The 26,612-nt window shown below is 36.5% G+C and overlaps 1 protein-coding gene across 1 annotated transcript in view; it reads left to right on the forward strand.

The window, feature by feature from the left end:
• Window positions 1-9,407: 9,407 nt before the first annotated feature.
• Window positions 9,408-26,612, forward strand: part of ASZ1 (ankyrin repeat, SAM and basic leucine zipper domain containing 1) — a 52,374-nt gene continuing 35,169 nt past the window's right edge. The window contains exons 1-4 of the mRNA XM_032870735.1: window positions 9,408-9,537; window positions 9,936-10,035; window positions 12,176-12,298; window positions 15,026-15,137. Of these exons, the coding sequence (XP_032726626.1) occupies window positions 9,433-9,537; window positions 9,936-10,035; window positions 12,176-12,298; window positions 15,026-15,137 (440 nt within the window). The 5' untranslated portion in view covers window positions 9,408-9,432. The remainder of the gene's footprint in view (window positions 9,538-9,935; window positions 10,036-12,175; window positions 12,299-15,025; window positions 15,138-26,612) is intronic.

The following is a 26,612-nucleotide window of genomic DNA, read 5'->3' on the forward strand; positions in this document are numbered from 1 at the left end:
GAGTCTTTGCAAATGAAGTTAATCATGGTGTTTATTATTATTGGTCAAGTAAGAAAATATAACTCCAACAGTAAACATTTATTTGATTTTTAGGTAATATTTTACTTATTATTAAAAACAACATGACATTCATAAGCATGTTAGGACATTATATGAGAGAGCATTCACATGAGAAGGCACAACATAGTATCATGTAAGGCTTTATTTCCATAATGCAGACAGGTGGTTGAGAAGAGTGGACTCTGGAGGTAGACCACCTGAGTTGATTCTTTGTTCTATCATTTCTTAATTTTTGGACCTTGGTCAAGTTTCATAACCTCTCTACATCTTAGTTCCCCATTTATAAAATGGCAATACATAATAGTACCCATTTGGTAAGGTTTTTATAAGGATGACATGGGTTTGTGACAGTCACTATTGGCTGCTTAACCCAACATTCTTTCTCAACATTCTTTTCCCTCCTCCTGCTCTACTACAAAGCCTGAAAAAGTGTAATACTTGATTTCTCAATCTCCCTTGCAACCTGGAATGCTAGGTGACTGTCAGCAGAGGAAACAAAAGCAGAAATCTGTTGGAGATTTTGGAAGGCTTTGTCTTCCCTGATAAAATGGGACGGATGTGACTGGGACCATCTTTTCCTTCCATTCTTTGACTTTCAACACAAACACACTGCTTGGAGCTGAGAGAGATATCTTACAACTCTGAGGACAAGGCCAAAAGAATGGAATAAATGCTGCCAGAAACCACAGCCACCGAATCAATGCCAGTTGCCAGATTCCTTTTAACATGAGAAAAATGAACCATGTGTTTTTAAACTACTGATATTGAATATCATCACTTGTAGCTAAAAGTATTCCCAACTGGAAAAAAAAGTATTCCTAACTGATAAAGAATTAACACATGTAAAATGCTTGGCATATTCTTAGCCATGGTAATTATTCAATATTTTAGAAGTTTTATTTTGCAGTTAATCACATGTTGTAAATTGTCCACTTAATATTCATTCCTTGTGATATGTATTTGGTTTGTGTGTCTTGTCTTACAGTTTCAATATAGAGCTGTGATATTATTTAAAATTCATTGCACTTTTAAATACATGAAAAATTTGATTGTTTCTTGTAGCAATTAATCTAATTAATCTAAATGCACACTTTCTGCTATCTGTTTTAATTCAGGAGCCCATTATATTTGTTGAGCTCTTCTTACTCTTCATCAATATGTTATGAATTTAAAGATACTCTTAAATTTTGGAAAAGTTGCGCTAGAATTTCATTATTAGCTAGCTACCTTTTAATTCCTTTAAAGGAATAATTTAATTTAAATTTAAAAAACTAGTAATTTTTTTGCAGGTTTTTGACGCAAAAATATTCAGACATTTATTACCTTCTACTATTTCCCAGAAGTCTACATCCATAATGTTTTGTTTGAAGTAAGGGTTACAGTACTCATAAGACACTCTCTTACACAATGCCTATCTGCAATACAGAAGCTTTATAAGTATACATTAAAAATCTTAGAAGAAAAAACAAAATTACAAGTAAAAAATTTTTTTAAATGTGCAAAGGCTATCTTTACAAGTGAAGTAAATACTGGAGTAAATTTCCTAGTTAATATAAATAAGAAATAGATACAAAATTGAAAACAATTATTTCAGGAAACTGATCATTCAGTCATAAACCTCTATGTAACTCTCTACTTAACACCCCATTTTAGAGTTGATTAGCACTCTATATTATGAAGTACAAAGTGATACTCTTGATTTCAATAGACACCCACACCTACATATACACACACACAGAGACACATATATCCCTGCTTTTCCACCCATTTTCTGTCATTACTCTCATTTTTCCCATTTCTCTATTCAATCATCACTCACTCAATTTTTCAGGACTAAATCTGGAGACCAATCCTGACCCCATCTTTCTTTTTCAGCTCACTTTCCATCTCCCTGCTGCATCCACAAAACCCTGTATCAAACATCAGGCCACCTAAAAAGATAACTGTTCTAGATCCAGCCTCCCATATCCTTCTACAATCATTTTCAAACCTGGGCTACATATCAGAATATTTGAAGAAACAAACATGACACAAACAAACATTTTCATTAACCATTACTTCTTTGTGTTATATTGGTTAATGCTTTTTTTATCCTTTCTTGATGATTATTTTCTCCTTTCTTTAAGGATGTGTTTTGTTCTTAGATCTAACCATATTCCTTAAGGAAGAAAATAGATCTAGATGAAGATCCATTCCTGTTTTTCTTAACTTAAGCATTCTGGTTCTTTTTTATTTTCCTACTGGATATAGATAGCTGCTCTGGACCTAGCCCCTGACATCTTTTTTCCACAACCTTTTCCCTCCCTGGCTACATATTAAAATCACCAGAGGAGCCTTAAGAAATACCAACTCCTGGACCCTATTCCCAGAGATTCTTTTTTTTTTTTAATTGATTTTTTTTAAATTTTTTAATTTATTTTCAGTGTAACAGTATTCATTGTTTTTGCACCACACCCAGTGCTCCATGCAATCCTTGCCCTCTCCAATACCCACCACCTGGTTCCCCCAACCTCCCACCCCCGCCCCTTCAAAACCCTCAGACTGTTTTTCAGAGTCCATAGTCCCTCATGGTTCATCTCCACTTCCAATTTCCCTCAACTCCCTCCTCCTCTCTAACTCCCCTTGTCCTCCATGCTATTTGTTATGCTCCACAAATAAGTGAAACCATATGATAATTGACTCTCTCTGCTTGAATTATTTCACTCAGCATAATCTCTTCCAGTCCCATCCATGTTGCTACAAAAGCTGGAATACCCAGAGATTCTTATATAATTGGTTTAGATCGGGTCTGGCCAGAATCACCTCCAGAGGATTCTAATGTACAGGTAGGGTTAAGGACTTAAAATGTTGTAACAAACTCGTAACTGGTATTCCTGATTCAATTCTTGTCCTCCTACTTACTTTTCTCCTTGTAGCCAGAATAACATTTTAAAATGGAAAAATCAAAGGGCAGCTGGATGGCTCAGTCAGTTAAGCTTCTGACTCTTGGTTTTGGCTCAGGTCATGATCTCAAGGGTCATGGAAGATTGAGCCCCACATCAGGCTCTGAGCTCAGTGAGGGGTCTGCTTGAAAAGATTCTCTCTTTCCCTCTGCCCCTCCCTCAGCTTGCTCTCTCTAAGTAAATAAATAAATAAATCTTTTTAAAAAATGAAAAATCAGGGGCGCCTGGGTGGTTCAGTTAGTTAAGCCGCTGCCTTTGGCTCGGGTGATGATTGCAGGGTCCTAGTATCGAGTCCAGCATCAGGCTCCCTGCTCAGCAGAGAGCCTGCTTCTCCCTCTCCCTGCCTCTCTGCTTACTTGTGCTCTCTGTCAAATAAATAAATCTTTAAAAAAATGAAAATCAAATCTTTGTAACTTCCTATCACACTAAGAAGAACAGTTCATAGAGGTCTTCCCTGAAATCTCATTTTTAAACTTCCAGCTGCTTCCGTTACTCTCTATCTCCTTCACCTGGTTAATTTTTCTTCCTAGAACTAATAATTTTTTTTTAATATTTTATTTATTTATTTGACACAGAGAGAGAGAGATCACAAGTAGGCAGAGGAGCAGGCAGAGAGTGAGGCGGAAGCAGGCTCCTGCGGAGCAGAGAGCTTGATGTGGGGCTCAATCCCAGGACCCCGAGACCACAGCCCGAGCCGAAGGCAGCGGCTTAACCCACTGAGCCACCCAGGAGCCCCAGAACTAATAATTTCTTAATATTTATTTATATATTTGTTTCTCTAAATATTTGGAAATTAAGGATTTAGCCTGTCTTCCTTGCAATTTCATCCTCTATGCCTAGAAAATATAGTAAGTATTTATGGAATCACTTAATACCATATAATAATTTTTAAATACTGCCTATTTCTCCCCTTGACTGCCTTGTGAATTTTAATAATGAAACATGAATTTTAATAATAAAAAAATGTATTTACCATTTTTATGCTTCCAAAATTACCCTTAAAAGAGACAGTTAACCCAACTGGATCACAGACAGAATTAAGAATTAGGGATCCCAACACATATCACCATATCACAGGATTAAGAATTAGGGATACCACACATCTTACCATAGAAAATAAGCAAGAATTATTTTTAAAATGTGGTGACATTAAATTTAAAACAAGTTCCTCACAAATACAGCATCATCATGTGTAATGGTATAAAGAATTGTATTAGCTAATCATCACTCATGTCTGAGTCAAAGCTTAAAAAGTTAAACAACAAACAAACTAAAAATGCCCAGGTACTAAGGAGAACCTAAATTTGAGTAACTTATTTCTCGGATCCAGCTGGTTTCTTGCCCTCTTTGTTTTACCAGTCTCCTGTCATCATTGAACCAAGCAGAACACTGCAGTCATTAACAATGTGAGTAGGTGGCTTTCTGACCCACTCCAGGAAGTCACCCTGGGGGAATTCCCAAATCACTTCAGACAAAACTAAATCACTGATTTCTTATCTGCCCAGGAATGAAACCTGTGATTAACCTGTAAATGAGTCAACATTTATCCTGAGTCTGATTTATTAGTCAGATGAAATCAGCTTGGGAAAGGAGCACTACAGTGTGAAAGTGAAAACCCACGGCCAAAACGTGTAACCCCTCAAGGCGAGAGTGCTGCTGTGGGCATCACTTTCCCACTCTGAAGACAGAGAGCCTAGTGTGAATTCTGATCATCCCACTTAGCAGCTGCATGATCTTGGGTGGCTTATATAAACTTTCTGCACTTCAGTTTCCTCAACTATAAAACAGACATAGTGTATAACGTGTCTTTAAAATAGCACATAAAATAACACATACCTCGGGGCACTTGGGTCGCTTAGTGGGTTAAAGTAATACATACCTCAAAAAGTTACAGTGAGGATTATGCAAATTAAGGGCTATAAAATGTTTAGATGAGTGTCAGGGCACAGGGAAGAGCTACATCAGTATTAGATAGTAATTAATAACTAAAAGCATGCACTGCAGAGCTGTTTCCTGAGTTAGAATCCCAGTCCTGCCAGGTAGATGACCTTGAGAAGACGACTTTGCCTCTCTGTGCCTCCATTTCCCCTTCTGTAAAACTGAGATAGTATGTACCCCAATAGGGCTGTGACTTTGTATAAGTAAAGCTCTTAGAACAGTGATTGGCATAAAGGAAGTACAATAAAATGAATTTATTATCATTATTGTTATTATTGCTGTATCTTTAGGCTACGATTCAGTGTAAGATTTTTGAGACACCGATTTCTTCCTAGTCTTCTGCTTCTAAGATTATTACTTCTCAGTCTCCTTTGTTGCTTCCTTTTCTTTGGTGACTTCCCAAAAGAACAGTCATTCTCTAAGAATATATTCCTGGTCCTTTGAACATCTCATCTTATCCCTTCTGTAGCAATACCATTGCTCTAATATGTCCATTATCATCTCTTAGGAAGAGGATTTCTAAGGCTGAATTGATAGTGTAGGCCTCCCTAGGGAGCTCCTGACCTTATCTGGACATGGATATTCCTCAGGCATTTCAGACTTTCTCTGTGCAGAACAAAACTTATCTGTTTCCGCAAAACGTTTTCTTCTTCCTGATTTCTTACCACATCAGCTTCGACTTCTCTCTCCCCCTCATCTTTCATACACAGTCCCTGAATACTATTGATTCCAATTCATGAAAAATTTTGAATGCATCCTCTCCTCTCCACTTTTCCTGTTCTTCTCCAGTTCACAATTACAGGATCATCTTCTAGAATCATCACAGAAAGCATGGTGATGGTGACACCTTGATTTCAGACTTCTAGCCTCTAGAATGTGAGAAAATAAATTTCTGTTGTTTTAACCCACCTAGTTTATGGTAATTTGTTATTGTAGTTCTAGGAAACTAATATATATGGTATGGATATCACATTTTGTTTATCCACTCATCAGTTGATGGACATTAGAGCTGTTTCCACTTTTTGGCCAACAGAAATAATGTACTATGAACATTTGTGTTCATGATCCACTTTGAGTTAATTTTAATAGAAAACATAAAAGGTTAGATAGGTTCTTTTTTTTTTTTTTTAACTTATGGATATTCAGTTGATCCAGCATCATCTGTTGAAGATGTTAAGAAAGAACCTTAACTGGATTGTTCTTGCACCTTGGTAAAAAATCACTTGGTCTTACTTGTGTGGGTCTATTTCCAGCTTCTCTGTTCTGTTCCATCAATCTATGTGTCTATCCCTTCTTCAATACCACACAGTCCTGATTACTGTAACTATATAGTAAGACTTAAAATCAAGTTGAGAAATTTCCCCTGCTTTATTCCTTTCTCAGAATTGTTTTAGCTATCTAGTTCCTTTGCCTTTCCACATAAATTCTGGAATTATCTTATCTATTGTCATGGTCTATTTGGGCTGTTGTAACAGAATACCACAGACTGGATGACTTATAAATAAGAGAAATTTACTTCTCACCATTCTGGAGGCTGGGAAGTCCAAAATTAAGGTGATGACAGATTCAACGTCTGGTGAGAGCTCACTTCCAGGTTCATAGAGAATCTGGTTGTGTCTTCACATAGTGGGAAGGGCAAGAGAACTCCTGGGGTCTCATAATTTTATAAAGGCACTAATCCCATTAATGAAATTCTGCCCTCATGACCCAATTATCTCCCAAAGTCCCCACCTTCAAATACCATCATTTTGGGGATTAGGTTTCAATATATGAATTTTAGGGGAAAGGAAACACAAACACTCAATCTAAAGAATGTATATTTACAAAAAAAAAAATCTTGCTTTTAATAAACAACATGTATATTGACTATTATTTGTAATCAATATGTATACACAATAACAATATGGGTATAATTCCCAAATTTCTATCTCTAAGACCAGTCTTTCTCCTGAGCTCCATACTTGAACATCTAACTACCCACGTGACAGATACACTTCAGTATTTCATTTTGAATATGTTAATTTTGAGATGCTCATTTCATCTTCAAGTTTATCCTCTGGTCTTCCCCTATCTTAGTAAATGGTACCACTAATTAGCCAAATGCTCAGACTAAAAACCTTCTTTACCAAAGAGTGTGTCTTCAAATACACACACACACACACACCAGAATGTCTTCCGTTAGTTGAAGAATATATTTTTTAAGATTTTATTTATTTATTTGACAGAGAGAGAGCGAGATAACAAGTAGGCAGAGAAGCAGGCAGAGAAAAAGGGGAAAGCAGGCTCCCTGCTGAGCAGAAAGCCTGATGTGGGGCTCAGTCCCAGGACCCTGAGATCATGACCTGAGCAGAAGGCAGAGGCTTAACCCACTGAGAAACCCAGGTGCCACAGCTGAAAAATACTTAATGTTATACTGTTCTGAAAAAGTAAAATCCAAACTAATTACTTAAATTCCATAAGGTCCTCTCGATACATACCCCTTCCTTCATGATGGTCCCACCTCATGCCTCCTTTCTGGTCTAAGGGGGGCAATGATGAAGATGAAGTAAGGAAGGTGCCTAGATACAAAATAAAGAATTGCAAGGTCCTTCCTGAAGGAAGTGCTTCCTTAAATTTTGCTTATGATGCAAAACAGTATGGTTGCCTTTGATGCCACCAGCTTAAAGAAGTCTGACCTGTCCACCTTAGTCTCAGGCCAGGGTGCAAGCTTTTTCCTGCCTTCAAGCCTTGGTACTAGCCATTTCCTCTGCCAGGAAAGCTCTGCTTTCTCACTTTTTATGGCTGGCTCCTTGTCATTCAGAATTCTACTCAGATCTAACTACTTTATCTAAAATAGTAACAATAATAGTAGTAGCTAAAATTTATTTACGTCTTACATTGAGACTAACCTTATGCCAAGCCCATTACTTTATTTACTTTATTCCAACAATGCTATATGGCAGGTACATTTTACAGATTAGATAAGTGAAACAGAAGAAAGAGGCTAAATTGCTAGAGGGCACACAGCTGATGGCAGTAATTGGTTTGGATGGGAAAATTAAGTGGTGTGATTCCAGAAACCCAGCACATTTATCTCCTTTGTGGCACCTCTAATTTGCAATAACCTTATTATTTGTTTACTTGCTTATTGTCTTTCCTGGTTAAAATGTGAGCTCCTTGAGGCAGCTTGGTTTATCTTTGATGTTGTCTCCCCAGACCTAATTGTGCCTGGTTGTACACAACGATTCATAACATTTATTGAAGGAATGCACTTAGAAAACACAAGGTGGGGCCGAAAATAACCAAACTACTTAAAATACTTATTTGTGAAATTATCTGAAGGAAATAATTTCAAAATCTTACATTGGAGGTTCTCTAAGGAAAAAAAAAAAAAGTACTACAAAAACTTTCAAAGAATGGTGTACGTCTCTTCCCTCTAAATCATCTTGTGGGCGGGGGAACGCTGGGTGGCTCAGGTCATGATCCCGGGTACCTGGGATGGAGCCGGCATGGGGTTCCCTGATGATCCACCCAGAGCCGCTTCTCCCTCTGCCTGCTGCTCCCCCTGCTTGTGCTCCCTCTTTCTCTTTCTCTCTCTGTCAAATAAAATTTTTTAAAACAATCATCTCAAGGGATACGAAGGTGCATTATTCCTTGATGGATCTACTTTTCTGTGGCAAAGATAATGTGTTACCGTTTCATCCAGAAGTTAGATGCAGAAAAGCCAGTTTGAGGTCGAGCGGCTTTCACCTGGAGTTGTTTGTATTATTTACTTGCTCTCTGAATGTTTAAATGATTTCTTCTTCCTAGCACTTTGATCCACTCTCTCCCCAACTCCCCCTTTGCTGACTGACTTTTTTCTTTAGGGCATTCTTTAGGGTGTCTAGCTGGGAAAGTGTTTTGATGGTTTAAGTTTCCAGATCTAAGCTGAGATCTGAGGTCACAGGAAAATTAAAGGAAGAATTCTTCCTTTGGGATGGTATTTTCTGCTGGCTCCTTTGTCAGCTCCCATTTGACCGCTTTTTGAATGCAAGGCTAGCGCTCCTATTTGTATTCTGACCAAGAGTTGCCCCTTTCCCAGGGGTTGCATGTTTGACAGGCTTTCCGAGGGAGCAGATGTAGGAGTTGAGGAGAAAGTCTAGTCTTAGTTGGCATTTTAATACCCATTATGCTCCAACGAAAGTGCAGCATTCCTTGGAGAGCAAAAACTTCAACAAACAACCTAAAAAGAATGAGTAAGTCCCTGAAAAGAACCGGAAGCACTCACCAGAAGCATGGCGCCCACGCCTTCCAGCGGCTTCAGTTCTACCATGTTACGCACAGTTGCACTGCCCTATACCACAGGGAGGGTAGGTGAGGTCTATTACGCATGCCCACGCGCCTGCGCCTCAGGTCCCAAAAGCCTCTGCCGTCGCACACGTTCCTTCCCTCCCGCGCAACCGTGCGTGCTCCCCGAGTGCGCAGGCGCCAGGGGAGTGGGCGGTGCTGTTTTATTAGAGAGAGGTTGGCGGGCATGGCGATGGGTACCCTACGCGGGCTGGCAGTGGCCGGTGGAGGCGAGAGTAGCGAGAGCGAGGATGACGGCTGGGAGATTGGTTATCTCGACCGGGCGGTTCAGGTAGCCCAGGAGACCTTTTTTTCTTTTTTTTTTTGACCGCACCTGGATCAGCAACCCCCTGGCCTGACCTCGTGAAACTTCTTGCTTTCCTGTGTTTCCCTAGTGGAAATACAGGCTTCTAGACTCCCAACAAACCCTGAGTTTTTCTGTTTCCTATTGTGCTTTCCCCATCAAATGTGTGGTCGTGGATGTAGCGCTTCACTTGGGTTTGGACCCATAGCATTACCCATTCCCTTTGAAGATAATTTTAGACATGAATTCCTTATGATATTTGTATGTTACACCCCCCCCCACATCCCCCAAAAAGATGATGGACCTGAAGTCAATCATTGTTTTCTGATGGAGTGGAAATAAAAATATGTATAACAGTTTTTTTTTTAAACTTTCTCCTTTTTTAGAAATTAAAAGGGCCATTGCTCCCTGAAGAAAAGAATGAAACATTTAAAAAAGCATTGACCACGGGAGATATTTCATTGGTCCAGGAGCTCCTAGATTGTGGTGAGAGAGAAAAATAGTTTCAACCTAACACAGTTGTCTACATTTCTGAGGGTCCCTTATTTTAAAGGGTTTGGGTTGCTTTTCTAGTGAAAGCCAATGAATTTATCAAGTATTCTATATACCTTACTTGGCTCTGAGTTCTCTTTGCCTTACTTTCTTCTTTTATTCTCAATTTTGGAATGCCACCCTGTTGCTTCCATCTTTTCTACCTCCTTCAAGAAGCCTGTTCTGGGCTCAGTGGGTTAAAGTCTCTGCCTTCAGCTCAGGTCAGGATTCCAGGGTCCTGGGATCGAGCCCCACATCCGGCTCTCTGCTGAGCGGGGAGCCTGCTTTCTTCTCTCTGCCTGCCTCTCTGCCCACTTGTGATTTCTGTCTGTCAAATAAATAAATAAAATCTTAAAAAAAAAAAAAAAGCCTGTTCTGATGAATCCTACCCCACTCCAGTAATTCTTACACATTTTTCTCAGCATTTGCTGTCTATAATATTATTACATTTCTCCAGAATTGTTTTTAGTTATGTATATTTTGGCTATGTTCTTTCCTTGTACTAGGTGTCTGTGTAATGGGGCCTGAGTTAGGAATCACAATATGTGGATATCTGTTCCAGCTTTATTGCCTATTCATTGTAGTTTCTTGGGAACGCCATTTAAACTTCCAGAGCATCATTTTCTTTTTGTAAAATGTCATAATTTTTTCCAGGGTCCTGTAACATTTTTCTGTGATCAAATTAAATATTAATTTTTTTGAATTATCTGATGTAGGAGTGTGTGTTGTTGATAATAATGATTGAAATTATCCAAAGGCGTAACAGGCATTTACTATCTATTTGTAAATCAAAAACATTCACACAGAATAGATAAATGAAATTGTATATACCAAAATGTTTTTCTTTTATGCTAGAGACATTGCATGATTTAGTGCAAAAAGGAATCATTTTGGAGACTGTACAGGTCTGGGTTTGATTACTAACCCTGCCACCTGATGGCTCTGTGATCTTGACCCAAGTTACCAAACTTTCCTACACTTTAATTTCCTCCTTTTTAAAATAGAGATGCATAATATCAAAAGGTTTGGGGGTGTATTAAAATGAAAGAATACGTAAAGATCTAAAACATACAGACATTATGTAAATATTCGCTGTTGTGACAAAAAAGAAGGTTCTGTGTGACTTTGTGGACAATGGAACTTGAGTTTGTAATTGAAGAATGAAATGAAATAAAATTTGAATAATTGAAACAGGCGTAATACCTAATATGAACACATGCAGGAGTGTGCATAGTGCTGGATGGGATGGAATAGTTAGAAATTTGTTTTAGAAAAGAGAATTTACCGTGGGGCTTGAGTTTGTAGTAGGACTAAGTGCAGTGAAATGATGAGTTTCCTGACAGATTAAGACTTGAAAAGACCTTCTGGTAAAGAAGATATTTAGTCACGCCTTTAAAAAATTTTTAATTACAAACATTTTAAAAATTCATTTTCAAAGGCCAATAATAAATATATAGCTGAAGTAGAAAGATACCTTTGTTCCCACTTTCTCTCCCAGTATCCCTGAAGTCTTACTTCTATAGGTAACTCTTAATTTAGCATTTCCTAGGTTACTTCCAGATGTCATTATTTCATACTTTAAAAAAAATATTTTGTTTTTTGCCTTCCAAAGTTATTCTTGGTTTTGATACATATTTCTGCACCAGTTGAGAAGTTTGATAAAAAAAGAAAGTTCCCTTTGAGTTGGTCACTTCTAACAGTTCAAGGATGTCTCCAGTCTTTCTGTTAATATGTTCAGTTTTCTTTAAATTACTAAATATTTCAGATATTCTAAAAGGTAGAGCGGTTTCTATCCTTACCCCTGGAGATACCGCTCTGCTGTACTTGGTATTTATCATTCCTATGCATGTCCTTCTATTTTTATTAGGTATGTATATATGTACCCCCAAACCATATAGTGTACTTCGAATGTTTTTGAGCTACAATCATTTATTGTGTGGATCCTTTTAAACCTAGGCCATTATTACCAAGAAATTCTTTTTGTTATAAATTACATGGTATATGTTACTATCCATGGTATTTTAAGCATATGAAATTGACAGTAATTTATGTTTTGGTGGGAAGGCTGTTAAAAACTTGCATTTTGTCTTGACAGGCATTAGTGTAGATTCCAGCTTTCGGTATGGATGGACTCCTCTTATGTATGCTGCTAGTGTTTCCAATGTAGAGCTGGTTCGGGTCCTTTTGGACAGAGGTGCTAATGCAAGCTTTGATAAAGGTAAGGTATTTTAAACATTTAAAATATGTGAGTATTTACTTTATAGGTATCTCTATTTAGAAGCCTAATTATAATCTGTTTGGGGGTTTATATGTTCCCTTTAAAATAAATCTTTGTCCTTAAAAAAAAAAAAAAAAGGTAAGATGTTGAGGTAGCCCAGCTGATTACGTTTACTGTGATTTCCTTGATTCCCAAGCAGCTATTGTGCAAAATGAAAAAAATTAAAGCCATTTAAAAAACAAATCTTCCTATTAGTTATATTATGTAATTAAGATACAAAATCAAATTAAAAACCATAGTCTATCTTTTGGAAAAATTCTCTTTCCAAGAAGGTAGATTCCATTTATATTATCTTAATAACTGCTTATGTTTTTATATACCTTTAATTTCTATGCTAGAGGGTTTGGGTTTTTTTTAAGATTTTATTTATTTATTAGACAGAGATCACAAGTAGGCAGAGAGACAAGCAGAGAGAGAGAGGGGGAAGCAGGCTCCCCGCCGAGTGGAGAGACCGATGTGGGGTTCGATCCCAGGACCCCGGGATCACGACCCGAGCCGAAGGCAGAGGCTTTAACCCGCTGAGCCACCCAGGCGCCCTGGGTTTGGTTATTTTTTAAAGGAAAAATGCATTGAAGGAAAACAAAAAGCTAATAATTTTGTCAAAAATTACTTGAAAATCAGTCTTTAGAATTTAAAACTCAACTCTGAATTATATCACTTAAGGTTGTTTCAAAGATAGCTTATTAAATCCATATGTTTCTTTGTTATTAGATAATTTCTACTCCATACTGTTTTGGATGCTTTCAAAAAAATAAGAATATATGTACAAATCCCATTTAATTATTATATTGAATTATTGCTTATTTTTAATGTGTTTCCAATAGGCAGTTAAATTCATTTCATAATTCAGATACTGATTTCACTTTAGAATTAATTTTTACATTTATTTTGTACCTACATTAGATGTTTGTAAAAATATTTCTAGTCTGTTTTTTCATCTATGTATATTGTATAACTTCCCATCTTACCAATAGTTTTATGTTTAATCTGCTTCTGTGATAGGTTTTTCTTATTATTATGTCATTTTAAAATATTACCCAATGAAAACTGGACTTAGGAATGAGATTTCTGAAAGTATATAATATTCTCCAAAAAATTAATAGTTTTCTTAACTATAGAGAACAAATTGATGGTTACCAGAGGAGAGATGGATATGGGGATGGGTGAAATAGGGTAAGGGGATTAAGGAGTGCACTTGTGATGAGCACTGAGTATTGTATGGAAGTGTTAAGTCACTATATTGTACACCTGAAACTAATATAGCACTGTATGTTAACCAGCTGGAATTTAAGTAAAAACTTTAAAAAAATGAAGTTTTCTTTCTCTGATTTTTGTAATCAGAGGAATACTTATTATTATAAAACAGTTTATATTGTTCTCAGCATGTTGACATAAATTCTTTTATGTATTCAACATTAGCCTCATCAGGTAAAGAGGGCAGCTTCCAATCTATAAACTAGATCTACTGAGATATTAAGGTATCACTGGAGTCAGTTTATCAGTAGCAGAACTGAGATTAGAATCTTTATACTTGATTAGTATTAAATCACTGATGTAAACCATAGCTGCCATGACCTACTTTGAATTCCCCAATTATTATCTGAAAAGTGTTTTTATTTTTTTTTAATCTGTGATTTCTTCTGGTGCCATAGGGACCAAGGGGAGAAGTTTTTAGGAAACAGGGTGAGCTCAGAGAGACCCAGTAGAAAAGGACCAAAAAGAAACCAGTGGATATGGCAGTTAGGTCATTTTCAGTAGGATGGTTTGGATAAAAACCAAAATTTCACTGAGATGTAAAATGAATGAGAAATAAAGAAGTGAAATCAGAGAATATCAATTATTGTTTTTCTTTTTTTAAACATTCCTTTTTTTTTAATTTCCTTTTTTTTTTTTTCCAAGATTTTATTTATGTATCTTAGAGAGAGAGCACAAGCAGGGGAGCAGGAGAGGGAGAAGCAAGCTCCCCACTGAGCAGGGAGTCCAATGAAGGGCTCTATCCCAGGGCCCTGGGATCATGACCTGAGCCTAAGGCAGATGCTTAACTGACTGAGCCACCCAGACACTCATCAGTTATTGTTTTTCAACCACTAGTTCAGCAAAGCGAATTTTAATCAACCAAAGGCTACTCAACTCCAGGCAGTATCTCTACACAGCATTCATGTTCTTACCACTTTCCTATTTTCTTAAAGGAGAGGGAGGGGTGCCTGAGTGGCTCAGTCGCTAAGTGTCTACCTTGGTCTCAGGTCATGATCCCAGGGTCCTGGGATCGAGCCCCACATCAGGCTCCCTGCTCAGCGGGGAGCCTGCTTCTCCCTCTCCCACTCACCCTGCTTGTGTTCCTGCTCTCTCTCTCTCTCTCTCTGTCAAATAAATAAATAAAATCTTAAAAACAAATAAGGAAGGGGAACAAAGAAGGAAAATTAAGAAATGAATTATAGATATATAACCATATTTTGGATATATAGATACATTTTGGAGATTCAGCTGGTTCATCCCTAATCTCATTTTTTGGTGAAGGAAGACAAATGTATCTACCAAGAGTAAGAGATTTAGGAATAGGATATAAAATTTTGAGAGTACAGTAAATATTTAGAATCTTTTGAATGAAAAAAGAAGTCAGCTTCACTTCTTAATGTGTGTGGGTGGTTTCCTCACTTTTCACTACAGATAAGCAGACTATTTTGATAACTGCATGTTGTGCACGTGGCTCAGAGGAACAGATCTTAAAGTGTGTAGAGCTACTGCTTTCAAGAAATGCTGATCCAAATGTTGCTTGTAGGTAAGAAAGTTATTATCTATGAAAAACGATGGATATTTTTCTTTGATTATCAGCCCATTAAACATTTGATACCATGATTTTTTAAAAAATCATAAACATTGTGTTTACTTGGCCATATAGTTGAGGAATGAAAATAGGTCATAAGGTTATGGTTCAAACTTTTATAAGAGTATCAGAGGAAGGGCATATCACAAAAGTAGTCTCTCAACTTTTAATTTTTAGAGGAATGTTCTAATTTGAAATGAGAGGGAAAGGAAGACAAACTATCATTTCTTAAGAATCATACACTCAAAAGAATGATTAAGGTATAATAGTAAAACCTCTTAGTGTTCTCTTTGTATAACACTTATCTGCTAAACAATTCTACACAAATACTAAGAATTCCAAAATAATATATTGAAAGGTTTTCATTTTCCTAAGACTTTTCCAATTATGTTATATCATATAGGTAATAGTGTCTAGATGCATAGAAAATGTTGGATCTGTTGAAATGTCAGTAATTTAAAAATGAATCAGCTTAAAATTTCTGTTACTGATTTCTTAATCTGGCTCTGTCTTCTGTTTTATTTAATCTCTTTCTATTTTATTTAATCTTCAAAACTAATAGAGTAGGAAATAGGCTATCCAACTGAAAATGTCTAGTGTGAATAGAGTTATTATTCATAATTCATTAAAATAATAATGCTCTAATGCCTGATATATAGAAATAACTATAATTTAGAAGGTTTTTTCCTCCTAATTTAGTTTAATTTCTATGACAACTAGCTAGACAGCAGGTGTCTGTTTTGTCTCCCAAATTCCAGGTAATACCTGGAAACATTTTTGATTGCCACACCTGGGAGATTCTGCTGGCTTAGAGTACACTACTGGCTTAATGGGTGGAGGCCAGCGATGTTGCTAAACATCCACAGTCCATAGCACAGCCTCACAAAACAAAGTACCCATCCCAAATATCATAGTGCCCGGGTTGAGAAACTAGTGTGAGAAAAGTAAAGACTTACAGAGTGGATAATCAGTATTTAACAAATAGATTTTTTAAAGATTTGGAAAGACTACCTGCAGATTTTTAGCAAATCAATTCACAGGAACTTTTATTCTATCACATATGGTATAATCCATAGTTAGGTATCTAACTTTCAGATTTGGCTGTACTTGGAATTGGGAACTCCAAGACATCTAGCTGAAGTAAGCCTCGATGGGTACTATAATTTTAATTTTTACCTTCAGAAGTGGCTTATGATAAGATTTGCCATTCTGGGTTCAATGGGAAATTGCTTTTTGCTGGTGCTCTTTTTTTTTTTTTTTTAATTGCTTCTGTACTGTATTACAGAAAGCAAAATCTTTACCCTTCCAATTACTTATGTTATAAGCACACTGAAAAAAAAAAGTCAAGCAAGCCACTGTCATAGGTTCTAGACTATTCTGCTTCCATAAGAACTAGAAGATATTTTCTAGATATACAGGGTATATTTAGGAAAAAAAAACTTAATCCATCTGAATTAAAATAATATAAGGTTAGCATCTCAAGCTAAAGCTATAAGGCAGCCATATAATTTCAAAACTGAAAACCCTAGAAAAGCTGATGAATCTGAAAGAACATAAAATTTGAAATGATACGTGCTCAACTAAAATAAGGAGAACTTTACAGCAATCTGTATCTAAATAACAAATGTGAGAAATATCTGAAAAACTATTCAGCTGTTTTTAAGCTCAAAGCATAAAGTGTAATAATTGAACTGTGTTTTCTTGTAGAAAATGAACATCTTGATAGAGCTGAAAAGAATAACTCATGGGAAATAGTGCTTTTAGGCTGCAAATTTTATAAGAAGGATAGCATTACTGGACAGATGAGGATAGCCTGGTGTCAGTGTAAAAAGGAAAAAAATTTCAGGACCTAGGGAGTATGCAATAAGACTTGGTGGGAATTTCATAGATAATTCATTAGCAACAACAAAAATAAAAACCTGTTAGAAGACTGGGAATTTTAGTTTGAATCCTTTTTCTCTCCCCTCTTTTCTTTAAAAAAAAAAATTTTATGGGAAAGTATATGTAACATAAAACTTGACATTTTAACCATTTTCAGTGTATAATTTAGAGTATTTTTCTACTGTAAACTTGTGCCAGGCACCTGAAGTTTGCGGTCTTTTTGAGCGTTGCTCACTTTTCTGGCCTGAGATCTGAGTTAAGCTAAATAGAGACCAGCAGCTTTTATCTGTTCTTCAGACACCTGTGACTATCTGCTTCTTTGTTTTACCTACTGAGTTTTTTGGGAAATCATGTTTGATGTTTGTTGCTGTTTGTTTTGCTTAAACAGCAAACATGTTTGCATAAGTTTCCTGAAGGTTGCTATCACTACATGCTTTTATTCTACTTTTCTTCTACCACTCTAGCCATTCTGGTTCATTATTATGGTGAACATATAATAATATTGAAACGTATTAAAGATTATTTGAGAAAGCAACTCTCAGATGCTTTAAAATTTTATGTTGCTTTCTAATATTGTATATAAGTAGACTTTAGAATCTACTAATACGGGGGTACCTGGGTGGCTCAGTTGATAAAGCATCTGCCTTCAACTCAGGTTATGATTCTGGGGTCCTGGGATCAAGCCCCAAGTTGGGCTCCTTGCTCAATGGGGAGCCTGCTTCTATCTCTCCCTCTGCTGCTCCTTCTGCTTATGTTCTCTTGCTGTGTGTCTCTCTCTCAAATAAATAAATAAAATATTTAAAAAAATATATCTACCATTTGATTCCTAGGTGTCAGTGTTTTTTGACAAATTTTCTTAGTTTCTTCCAGCATCTCTGACATTTCTTCTGTTTCATCTTGAAAATGGCCAGTGGAAAAAAAAATCCATCTCTTTAAGGTGGTATCTTTAAGGTGTCTTTATCACCTACATCAAGCATCATTATGACAAACATTTTCTAAATTTTGGATTAATGCCTCAGTTCTAAAAATGTCTCATTCATTATCTCTTCAAATATTACCTCTGCTGTGTTCTTTCCTCTTTCTGAGTCTCTGATTGTATCTGTTAGACCTCATCTCTCTCTTTTTTTCCCCATCTCTTTGTTTCACTATGTCACATTCTGGATAATAGTTTCAGTCTGCCTTCTCAGTCACTGAATCTCACTTCTAATTTATTGCTTTTAATTTATTGCTAAACTCATCAGTTGAGTTCATAATTTCAGTTTGATTCTTTTTAAAACCAGCAGTGTCACATTTTTAAAGACTTATTTGAGAGAGCAAGCCTGTGCGTGCATGTGTGAGTGCACAGAGAGAACGGGAGAAGGGAGGGAGAATCCTAAGTGGACTCCAAGCTGGGTGTGGTGCTGGTCACAGGTCTTGATCCCAGGACTCTGAGACTCAACCTAAGCTGAAACTAAGAGTAGGACACTCAGCTGACTATGCCACCTAGGTCTCCCAGCAATGTCACTTTTTATAGCTCTTTGTTCCCTGAAAACATTTTCAAGCTCTAAATTAGAACTTCTTTAATATGGCAAACATGCAGTTGACCCTTGAACAATGCAAGGGTTAGGAGCACCCCCCCCCGAAGGTGAAAATCTGCATATAACTTTTGATTTCCCTAAAACTTAACGACTTCTATTGAGCAGAAACCGTACCAATAGCATAAATAGTCAATTAACACATATTTTGTACGTTATATGTATTATATACTGTATTCTTACAGTGAAGTAAGCTAGAAAAAAGAAAATGTTAAGAAAATCAGGAGAAACTATAGTACTAGACTATATATTTTTTAAAAGATTTTATTTATTTATTGAGAGAGAGAAAAAGAGAATATGTATGGGGGAGGGATACAGAGAGAGGGAGGGAAAGACTCTCCAGCAGACACCGTGCTGAGTATGGAACCCAATTCGAAGCTGGGTCCCACAATCCTGAAATCGTGACCTAAGCTGAAATCAAGAGTTGGACGCTTAACCAACTGAGCCACCCAGGTGCCCCTGTACTATACTGTATTTATTGAAAAAAATCTGTGTATAAATGGACCTATGCAGTTCAAACCCATGTTGTTCAAGGGTCAACTGTAGTCTAGAAATAACAGTAGTAATACCTGAAATCTTGGTGGGTTTGTTTCTGTTAGCAGTAGTTTCTCTCACTCATGACTGGGTGCTAATCATTAAGAGTTTAAAACTTGTCAGAATAACATGATGCCATCAGGTAGGAATTTATGTGTTTCTCAAAGGTACCTTGAGCACCATCAGTCCAGCAATCATGTAACCTAAGTTCAGAGGTTGAAGTTCCCTGGATTATTTGGTGATGTATACCAAGAAAGCTAGTTTCTTTCTGGTGTAGTTTTTTCTTTTTTTTTTTTTTTTTTTAAGATTTTATTTATTTATTCGACAGTCAGAGATCACAAGTGGGCAGAGAGGCAGGCAGAGAGAGAGGGGGAAGCAGGCTCCCTGCTGAGTAGAGAGCCCGATGTGGGACTCGATCCTAGGACCTTAAGATCATGACCTGAGCCAAAGGCAGAGGCTTTAACCCACTGAGCCACCCAGGCACCCCTATTTCTGGTGTAGTCTTACCCTGAAGGTGTAACCCTTAGAGTTCCAGCTTAATGTATATTGAGTATGGTTTAGTAAACTTTCTACTTTGTATAGGCCCAGAACTTTGAATTTTGTTCCTCTTTGTGTTAACTGCCTCCAAAGCCACAGCTCCTTTTTCCATTGGGTTCTTCTGGACTGGCCAATGCCCTAAAGGCAAAAGCAACCAGAAATGCTATGTTTATTTACCTCTTTGGAGTTTTGCCACCTAGATTTTGGTTTAGTGGTTCTTCAATATTTTATTAGTCCTTCAGTTTTTAAGAAATAAAAATAAAATTTCATTTAGCTGTTTTAGATGCCTTCACAATTTTGATACAAATTAGCTTGCCATTAATAGAAGTAGAAGCTGCATCTTCTAAATGTTTTCGTTTTACTTATAGATCTTTTGTTAGCTCTTTAATTCCTTGCATTCCATGCAGATTTTTATCTTGTTGAAAATAGCACTAATTTAATATTTAATGATGAACTTTCTGTATTACCACTTATAGACATACCTTGTTTATTATTTTCTCTTAATTTTTACAATTATTTTTATTTTTCTTCCTTTGGGACACATGGTAAAAAAAAAAAAAACAACAAAACTGACAACTTGAAAGCTGTTTTTAAGTTAATACAAATCACATGTTATATTTCTCTTGGACCTTGCTACTGACGATTCTTAGCACGGTGTACTGTGTCTAGCAAATACGGAAATTTAATTCTGGTTTAAGTTTTGTCATTTTTTTGTTTTTTGTTTTGTTTTGCTTTAGAATTTGTTTCTGGGGTTAGTTTTTTAGCTTGTTTTTAAATGAAACTGTGTACCAGGCAGTGTGTTGATTGCTCTTGAATAAATTCTCTAATATCATCCTTACACCTGCATGGTAGATAATATGTTTTTTACAGAACAGAAAAGTGGCTCTCAAATATTTAAAACTTTGAATGTAGCACAGCTTTCATAAAGGAATTTACAACTGTTTAATCCAAACAGGATCTACCATTGGAATGTAGATATGTTTCCCATCTTGTCTATGTTCAGGATTTTTCAACACAACCAGTTTAAACAACATGGTCTTTTCTAATTGTTGTAAACACATGTTTGTGTTACTTGCCTTGTATCTTGGGATTTTTTTTTCTTCTTTTTCCCAAATTATTGTAAATAGTTGAATGTTTTCTATTTAAAATTGCACAGATGTCAAAAGCAAGTATGTGAACACAAAAATATTATCACTTAATGTAGCTTAGTCATATTTAACCCTGAAAACAAGATGGCCTATAATCAAATTACTCCCAACTTGGCAGTTGTGCTATAATATGGACTTACCAACCATTGTTTTTCTTTTCATATGGATAATGTGGTAACCAGTGACATTATAAATTATTAAGGTCTAAAAGGTATGTATTAGATGATTGGATATATGATAAAATTTGAAAACTTCTTGGGGCACCTGGGTTGCTCAGTCAGTCAGGTGTCTGCCTTTGGCTCAGGTCAGGATCCCGAGGTCCTGGGATCGCGTCTTACATCGGGTTCCCTGCTTAGTGGGGAGCCTACTTCTCCTTCTCCCTCTGCTTCCTGCTCCCCCTACTTGTGCGTGCTCTATCTCTGTCAAATAAATAAATAAGTAAATTCTTTAAAAAATTTTTTGAAAACTTCTTCAGTCTAGCCTTAAGTTTGGAGTTGAAATTTTTATTGTTAGAGTAATAGTAAGCTTTCAGAAAGTATATATACTTATAATTTCTGGAGGTTTTTTTTTTGTTTGTTTTTGTTTTAAGATTTTATTTATTTATTTCACAGACAGAGATCACAAGTAGGCAGAGAGGCAGGCAGAGAGAGAGGAGGAAGCAGGCTCCCTGCCGAGCAGAGAGCCCGATGCGGGGCTCGATCCCAGGACCCTGGGATCATGACCCGAGCAGAAGGCAGAGGCTTTAACCCACTGAGCCACCCAGGCGCCCCTCTGGAGTTTTTAAAAAGGATTTTATTTATTGGAGAGAGAAAGCCAGAGACAGAGCATGAGCAGAAGGGGAGGGGCAGGGGGAGAGGGAGAAGTAGACCGCTGCTGAGCAGAGAGTCTGGCATGGGGCTCCATTCCAATTCTAGGACCCTGAGATCATGACTTGAGCCCAAGGCAGACACTTAACTGACTGAGCCACCGAGCACCCCTATAATTTCTGTGTGTGTGTGTGTGTTTTAAGGTTTTACTTATTTATTTGACAGAGATCACAAGTAGGCAGAGAGGCAGGCAGAGAGAGAGGGGGAAGCAGGCTCCCTGCTGATCAGAGAGCCTGATGTGGGGCTCAATCCCAGGAGCCTGAGATCATGACCTGAGGCCCCAACCCACTGAGCCACCCAGGCACCCCTATAATTTCTGTTTTTAGGAATTGTGTGGATTCTTTTCTCCAGGTTTTCTGAAACATTTTTTTCTGAAACATTTTCTTGCATTAAAAAATGATGCATATATTTTTATGTTTAGAAGGCTGTTTTCCTGGCAGAGAAGTTTATTATATTCAGATTGCTCAGACATGAGATAAAGGTTTTGTAGAATGATGTGGCATTTTAATTTCAATAGATGTTTTTATTACCATTGATAAGACCGCACACATTAACTGATATCCAAGGTTTTGACGTAATCATTGTGTGATTGTTAACTTGTTGAATGTTATTACCTCTTCTAATAGACAGAAAATACTCTGGGAAAAATGTTACTTTCTCAGAATATAAATTTAGTTGTAAATGTCACTGGAGCATTTAGTAGATTGAGGTATAATTTTGGGTTACAAGATTAAACTTGTTTTCTAGTCTTAAGTAAATATGTAGCCTATCTTTGCTCTGAAAACATTGGCTGAAGTCACAGTAATATTTTCAGAAAGAATTTTAAAATAGCTTATTTAGAAAACAGTACTAGAAATTGTTATGTTGCAGGGTTTTTCTTCCAATATATCTTTGTAAATTGCCTATCCAGATCCTTTGCTCATCTTTTTATTTACCTGTGTTTTCTTTATCTGCACATAGGAACTGATTTTATCTTTGTTAGCAGGTTTACCATGTATGCAAACAGTGACAAATACCTTTGTGTGCTATTCGTAAACCTGGAAATCTACTTGGTCCTTTTGAAAGCACAGAATGGAGAGGATAGAGCTAAGAAAAGCTAGTTGATGAAAACCCTTGACTAATCTCTGAAAACACAGAAACCAGGACTTTAAAACAAATTTAAAAAAAAAATAGCTTCCAAATTCTAAGTTGACTGTTTTATTGGTGTCTAGCACCAGTGGTTAAGTTGTGTGTTGGCTACTAAACCTTCCCACTTGGAAAAGATAGATACCATTTCTTTTATTTAATTGTGGTCATATCTAGCTTTAAAGGAGTGAGGAAGTATAATCTTACTGTGTCACCGGAGAATCAGCAATATTGGGTGGACAGTCCTGATGATTTACCATGTCACTTTAAATGTTGGGGCACCTGGGTGGCTCAGTGGGTTGGGCTTCTGCCTTCAGCTCAGGTCATGATCTCAGGGTTCTGGGATTGAGTCCCCCATGGGGCTCTCTGCTCAGCGGGGAGCCTGCTTCCCCCTCTTTCTCTGCCTGCCTCTCTGCCTACTTGTGATCTCTGTTTCTCTGTGTCAAATAAATAAAATCTTTTTTAAAAACGTTTTTTCTTCAGGGCCACAATAGTTGTATTTTCTTTTAACTGTATGCTTCAAGCAATAATTAACTTTGAGTTTTGAACATAAATTTGTAACAAGAAAAATTGGTATTTATCTCAGACTTTTCATTCACTTTTATATATAATTTGTCCCGTGGTGCCTGGGTGGCTCAGTCAGTTAAGCGTCTGCCTTTGGCTCAGGTCATGATCTCAAGGTCCTGGAATTGGAATGGAGCCCCACGCCAGGCTCTCTGCTCAGCAGGAGTCTGCTTCTCCCTCTCCCTATGTACTCACTCTTTCTCTCTCTCAAATAAATAAATAAAATCTTTTTAAAAAATGTTGTCCCTAATTTGTTCTTTATATTATCTCTTAAATTCATTGCAGCTTTGATATTTATAATCCTATCTTAAGGGCTACCCTAATTGCCTCCTAATTGATATTTTTGACTGCACTATGTCTGTAATTTAGTCAGTCTTATGTGCTGTTACCTGTAGAACACACTTCCTTTTGTCTTCTAGATGAAAGCCAAACCTCTCTGTAATTTGATCCCACCTTAATGACTTCTCACTACTCCCTAAAGCCTAACTCCATTTCATTTCAACATTATTCCTCAGATACATAGTCATTCCTGCCTCTGTGTTTTTGCTTTTGTTATTCTTCAGTTTGGAATATCTTCTTCTTCCTTTACTGTGCTTTCAAATTGTGTCTTCATGTGTCAGGTTAATAGTCTACGATGCTTTCCTTTGTTTTTAAGTCCACAAGCTATGATTTTGGGTGTGTGAAATCTTGTTCAGCATATTTTTATACATCTCATATGTTGTCCTTTCATTGTTTCCTGTATGAAAGTCTTGATTTCCCTGTGAGCCACTTGACTATCCTGGCACTATATATTTTGCGATTCCTTCACAGTTCTTTCATTTGATATTTATCAAGTTTTTATTGACTTTAATAGATTTGACATAGAATGATCATTTGTCTGTTTTCTTTACAAAACCTAAACATTATTTGTGAAGTAATTAATATGTTAATCCATGTATATCACAGAAAACATGAAACATGACTTAGAAGCTGAAGATCTGGGTCCAAATACTATCTCACCTATTTGCCCAAGCTGATGTAGCCATTAAGTCTTTTTGGAGTATTTAAGGCTCATTTTCTTCAGTGATTGATGGTTGTGATACCTAACTAGCTAGTGGGTTAGCTGTGAGAGCATAATTCATAATTCTTACTGATTGATAAAACTAAATTGCTAAGGGGCGCCTGGGTGGCTCAGTGGGTTAGGGCCTCTGCCTTCGGCTCAGGTCATGGTCTCGGGGTCCTGGGATCAAGCCCCGAGTCGGGCTCTCTCCTTGGCGGGAAGCCTGCTTCCCTTCCTCTCTCTCTGCCTGTCTCTCTGCCTATTTGTGCTCTCTGTCAAATAAATAAATAAATAAACAAACAAACTAAATTGATAGTATACTATTTTTCTTTACACATTTTTATCATGTTAATAAAATTTACATAAATGTGTAAGTATATCTTTGAACTTAAAAAATTGTTAAATATTTCAATATGACAAATATCTGGATTATTATTGTTGTGGTTGAGGAGCAAAAGAGAGTTGGGGATGTGGAAAGAATGGATATGACCTATCTTTTCTAGTAACTTAACAAGAAAGAAAAGATATAGGATGCTAGCTAAATAGGAAAGTTAGATACACTGTGACTTCAGCAGTTAGTCTTTAAACTCTGTTCTAACTGCTGAAAGAATGATTTTTTTTAAGTGAAGCTGTAGTTTGTCTAACACTAAGACTACCCAATTAGTGAATATAATTGTTTCAGATGCTTTGTAATTAGAAACTATAATCCATCCTCTTCTGAAGTCTCTCTTTGAACTTTGGTATTGATTAGCCTTAGGTCACCATACACATTTTCACACAAAAGATTAATTTGAAATAAAAACCAATCATATTTCATGTATTCTGACACATGTTTTCACATAGTTGCATCTCTGAAATTGGTGTGCCTCCTAAAACTGATGGTGTCATAGATCAAATGAAATACAGATTTGTTACTATTTTAATTGCTTTGCCTTGGTTTATATTTTTTGTATTCAGTTGTTCAGTGATACTAGAAGTCCTAGAAGAAGTGAACAGTATAAAAATAACATTTTAAGCTTTCTCATGATTTCATAGCTTTCAGAAGTAAAAGGGTTTTTTTCTTACTTGAATATACCTTGTTTCAGTGGTTCCCACCAAAATAGATTACTTTCTACATATTAATGGTCTGTGCTAAAGAAGGATGGATTGCTGATATAATGAAGCATAAGATTAAAATAATTTATTTCTCCATTATGCTTCTCTTGTATACATATAGATGGTATTTTAGCAGTAAGAAACATACTGCTACAGTTATATTTCCTTTTGAAAATTTTTCCTGCATTCCAGTGTTAGGGCAACAACTTCATGAATGAGAACAGAAGTGAATCCATTTTTGTTAGGAAAGTTTAATATCTCCTGTTAATATGCCTTTGTAGAACTGTCCACTAATTTGGGCTTTTACTTAGTCAAGATTTATTGGATCTTGTCAAGATACTAATTTTTAATATCCATTGGCCTTTACTAAGGCCAATAAGACTTATTAAAAATCAAGAAAAAAATAAAACTTTGCATATTAAAGTTATAACTCTCATAGTCTTTGAAAAGCCATGTACTGATTCTTATTTTGCTTTAAATATGTTTAAAATAATATGTTACTATTAAAGGCTGCTGTGCATCCTCCCCAGTCATACTCACTTCACTTCTTTCTTCCCCACAGTTAACAAGTAATTTGTATTGTATTTTGTATGTAATTTGTCTTGTAATTTGTATTTTTCCTGCCCAAGTTGGATTGATTATCATCCACATGTACTTAGATACAGTAATCCATTCATATATCTATAAAGATAATCTCATTTGGTACATTTTTTATTTCATTTTTTCACTGAGATCTGATGTACAAAGTGAAATGTACAGATCTTAAAGTGTATAGTTTGGAATATGACAAATACACCCATGTAGCTTGTATCCCTTTCAATACAGAATATTTTCCCGTTATCCTAGGAAGTTCTCTGAGGTCTCTTCCAAAACAATCATCTGAACCCTAGAGGCAACCATTATTATTTTTTTCCTACCCTGATTAGTGTTTTCTTTAGTGCATCATACATTATATATTCTTAGTATCTGAATTCTTCACTCAGCATAATATTTTTGAGATATATCCATGTTTTATGTATCAGTAGCTTGTTTCTTTTGATTGCTGATAAATAGTCTGGTGTTTGAAT

Source organism: Lontra canadensis, unplaced genomic scaffold (genome assembly GCF_010015895.1).
Source record: "Lontra canadensis isolate GAN:19392208 unplaced genomic scaffold, GSC_riverotter_1.0 scaffold2, whole genome shotgun sequence".
Classification (NCBI taxonomy): domain Eukaryota; kingdom Metazoa; phylum Chordata; class Mammalia; order Carnivora; family Mustelidae; genus Lontra; species Lontra canadensis.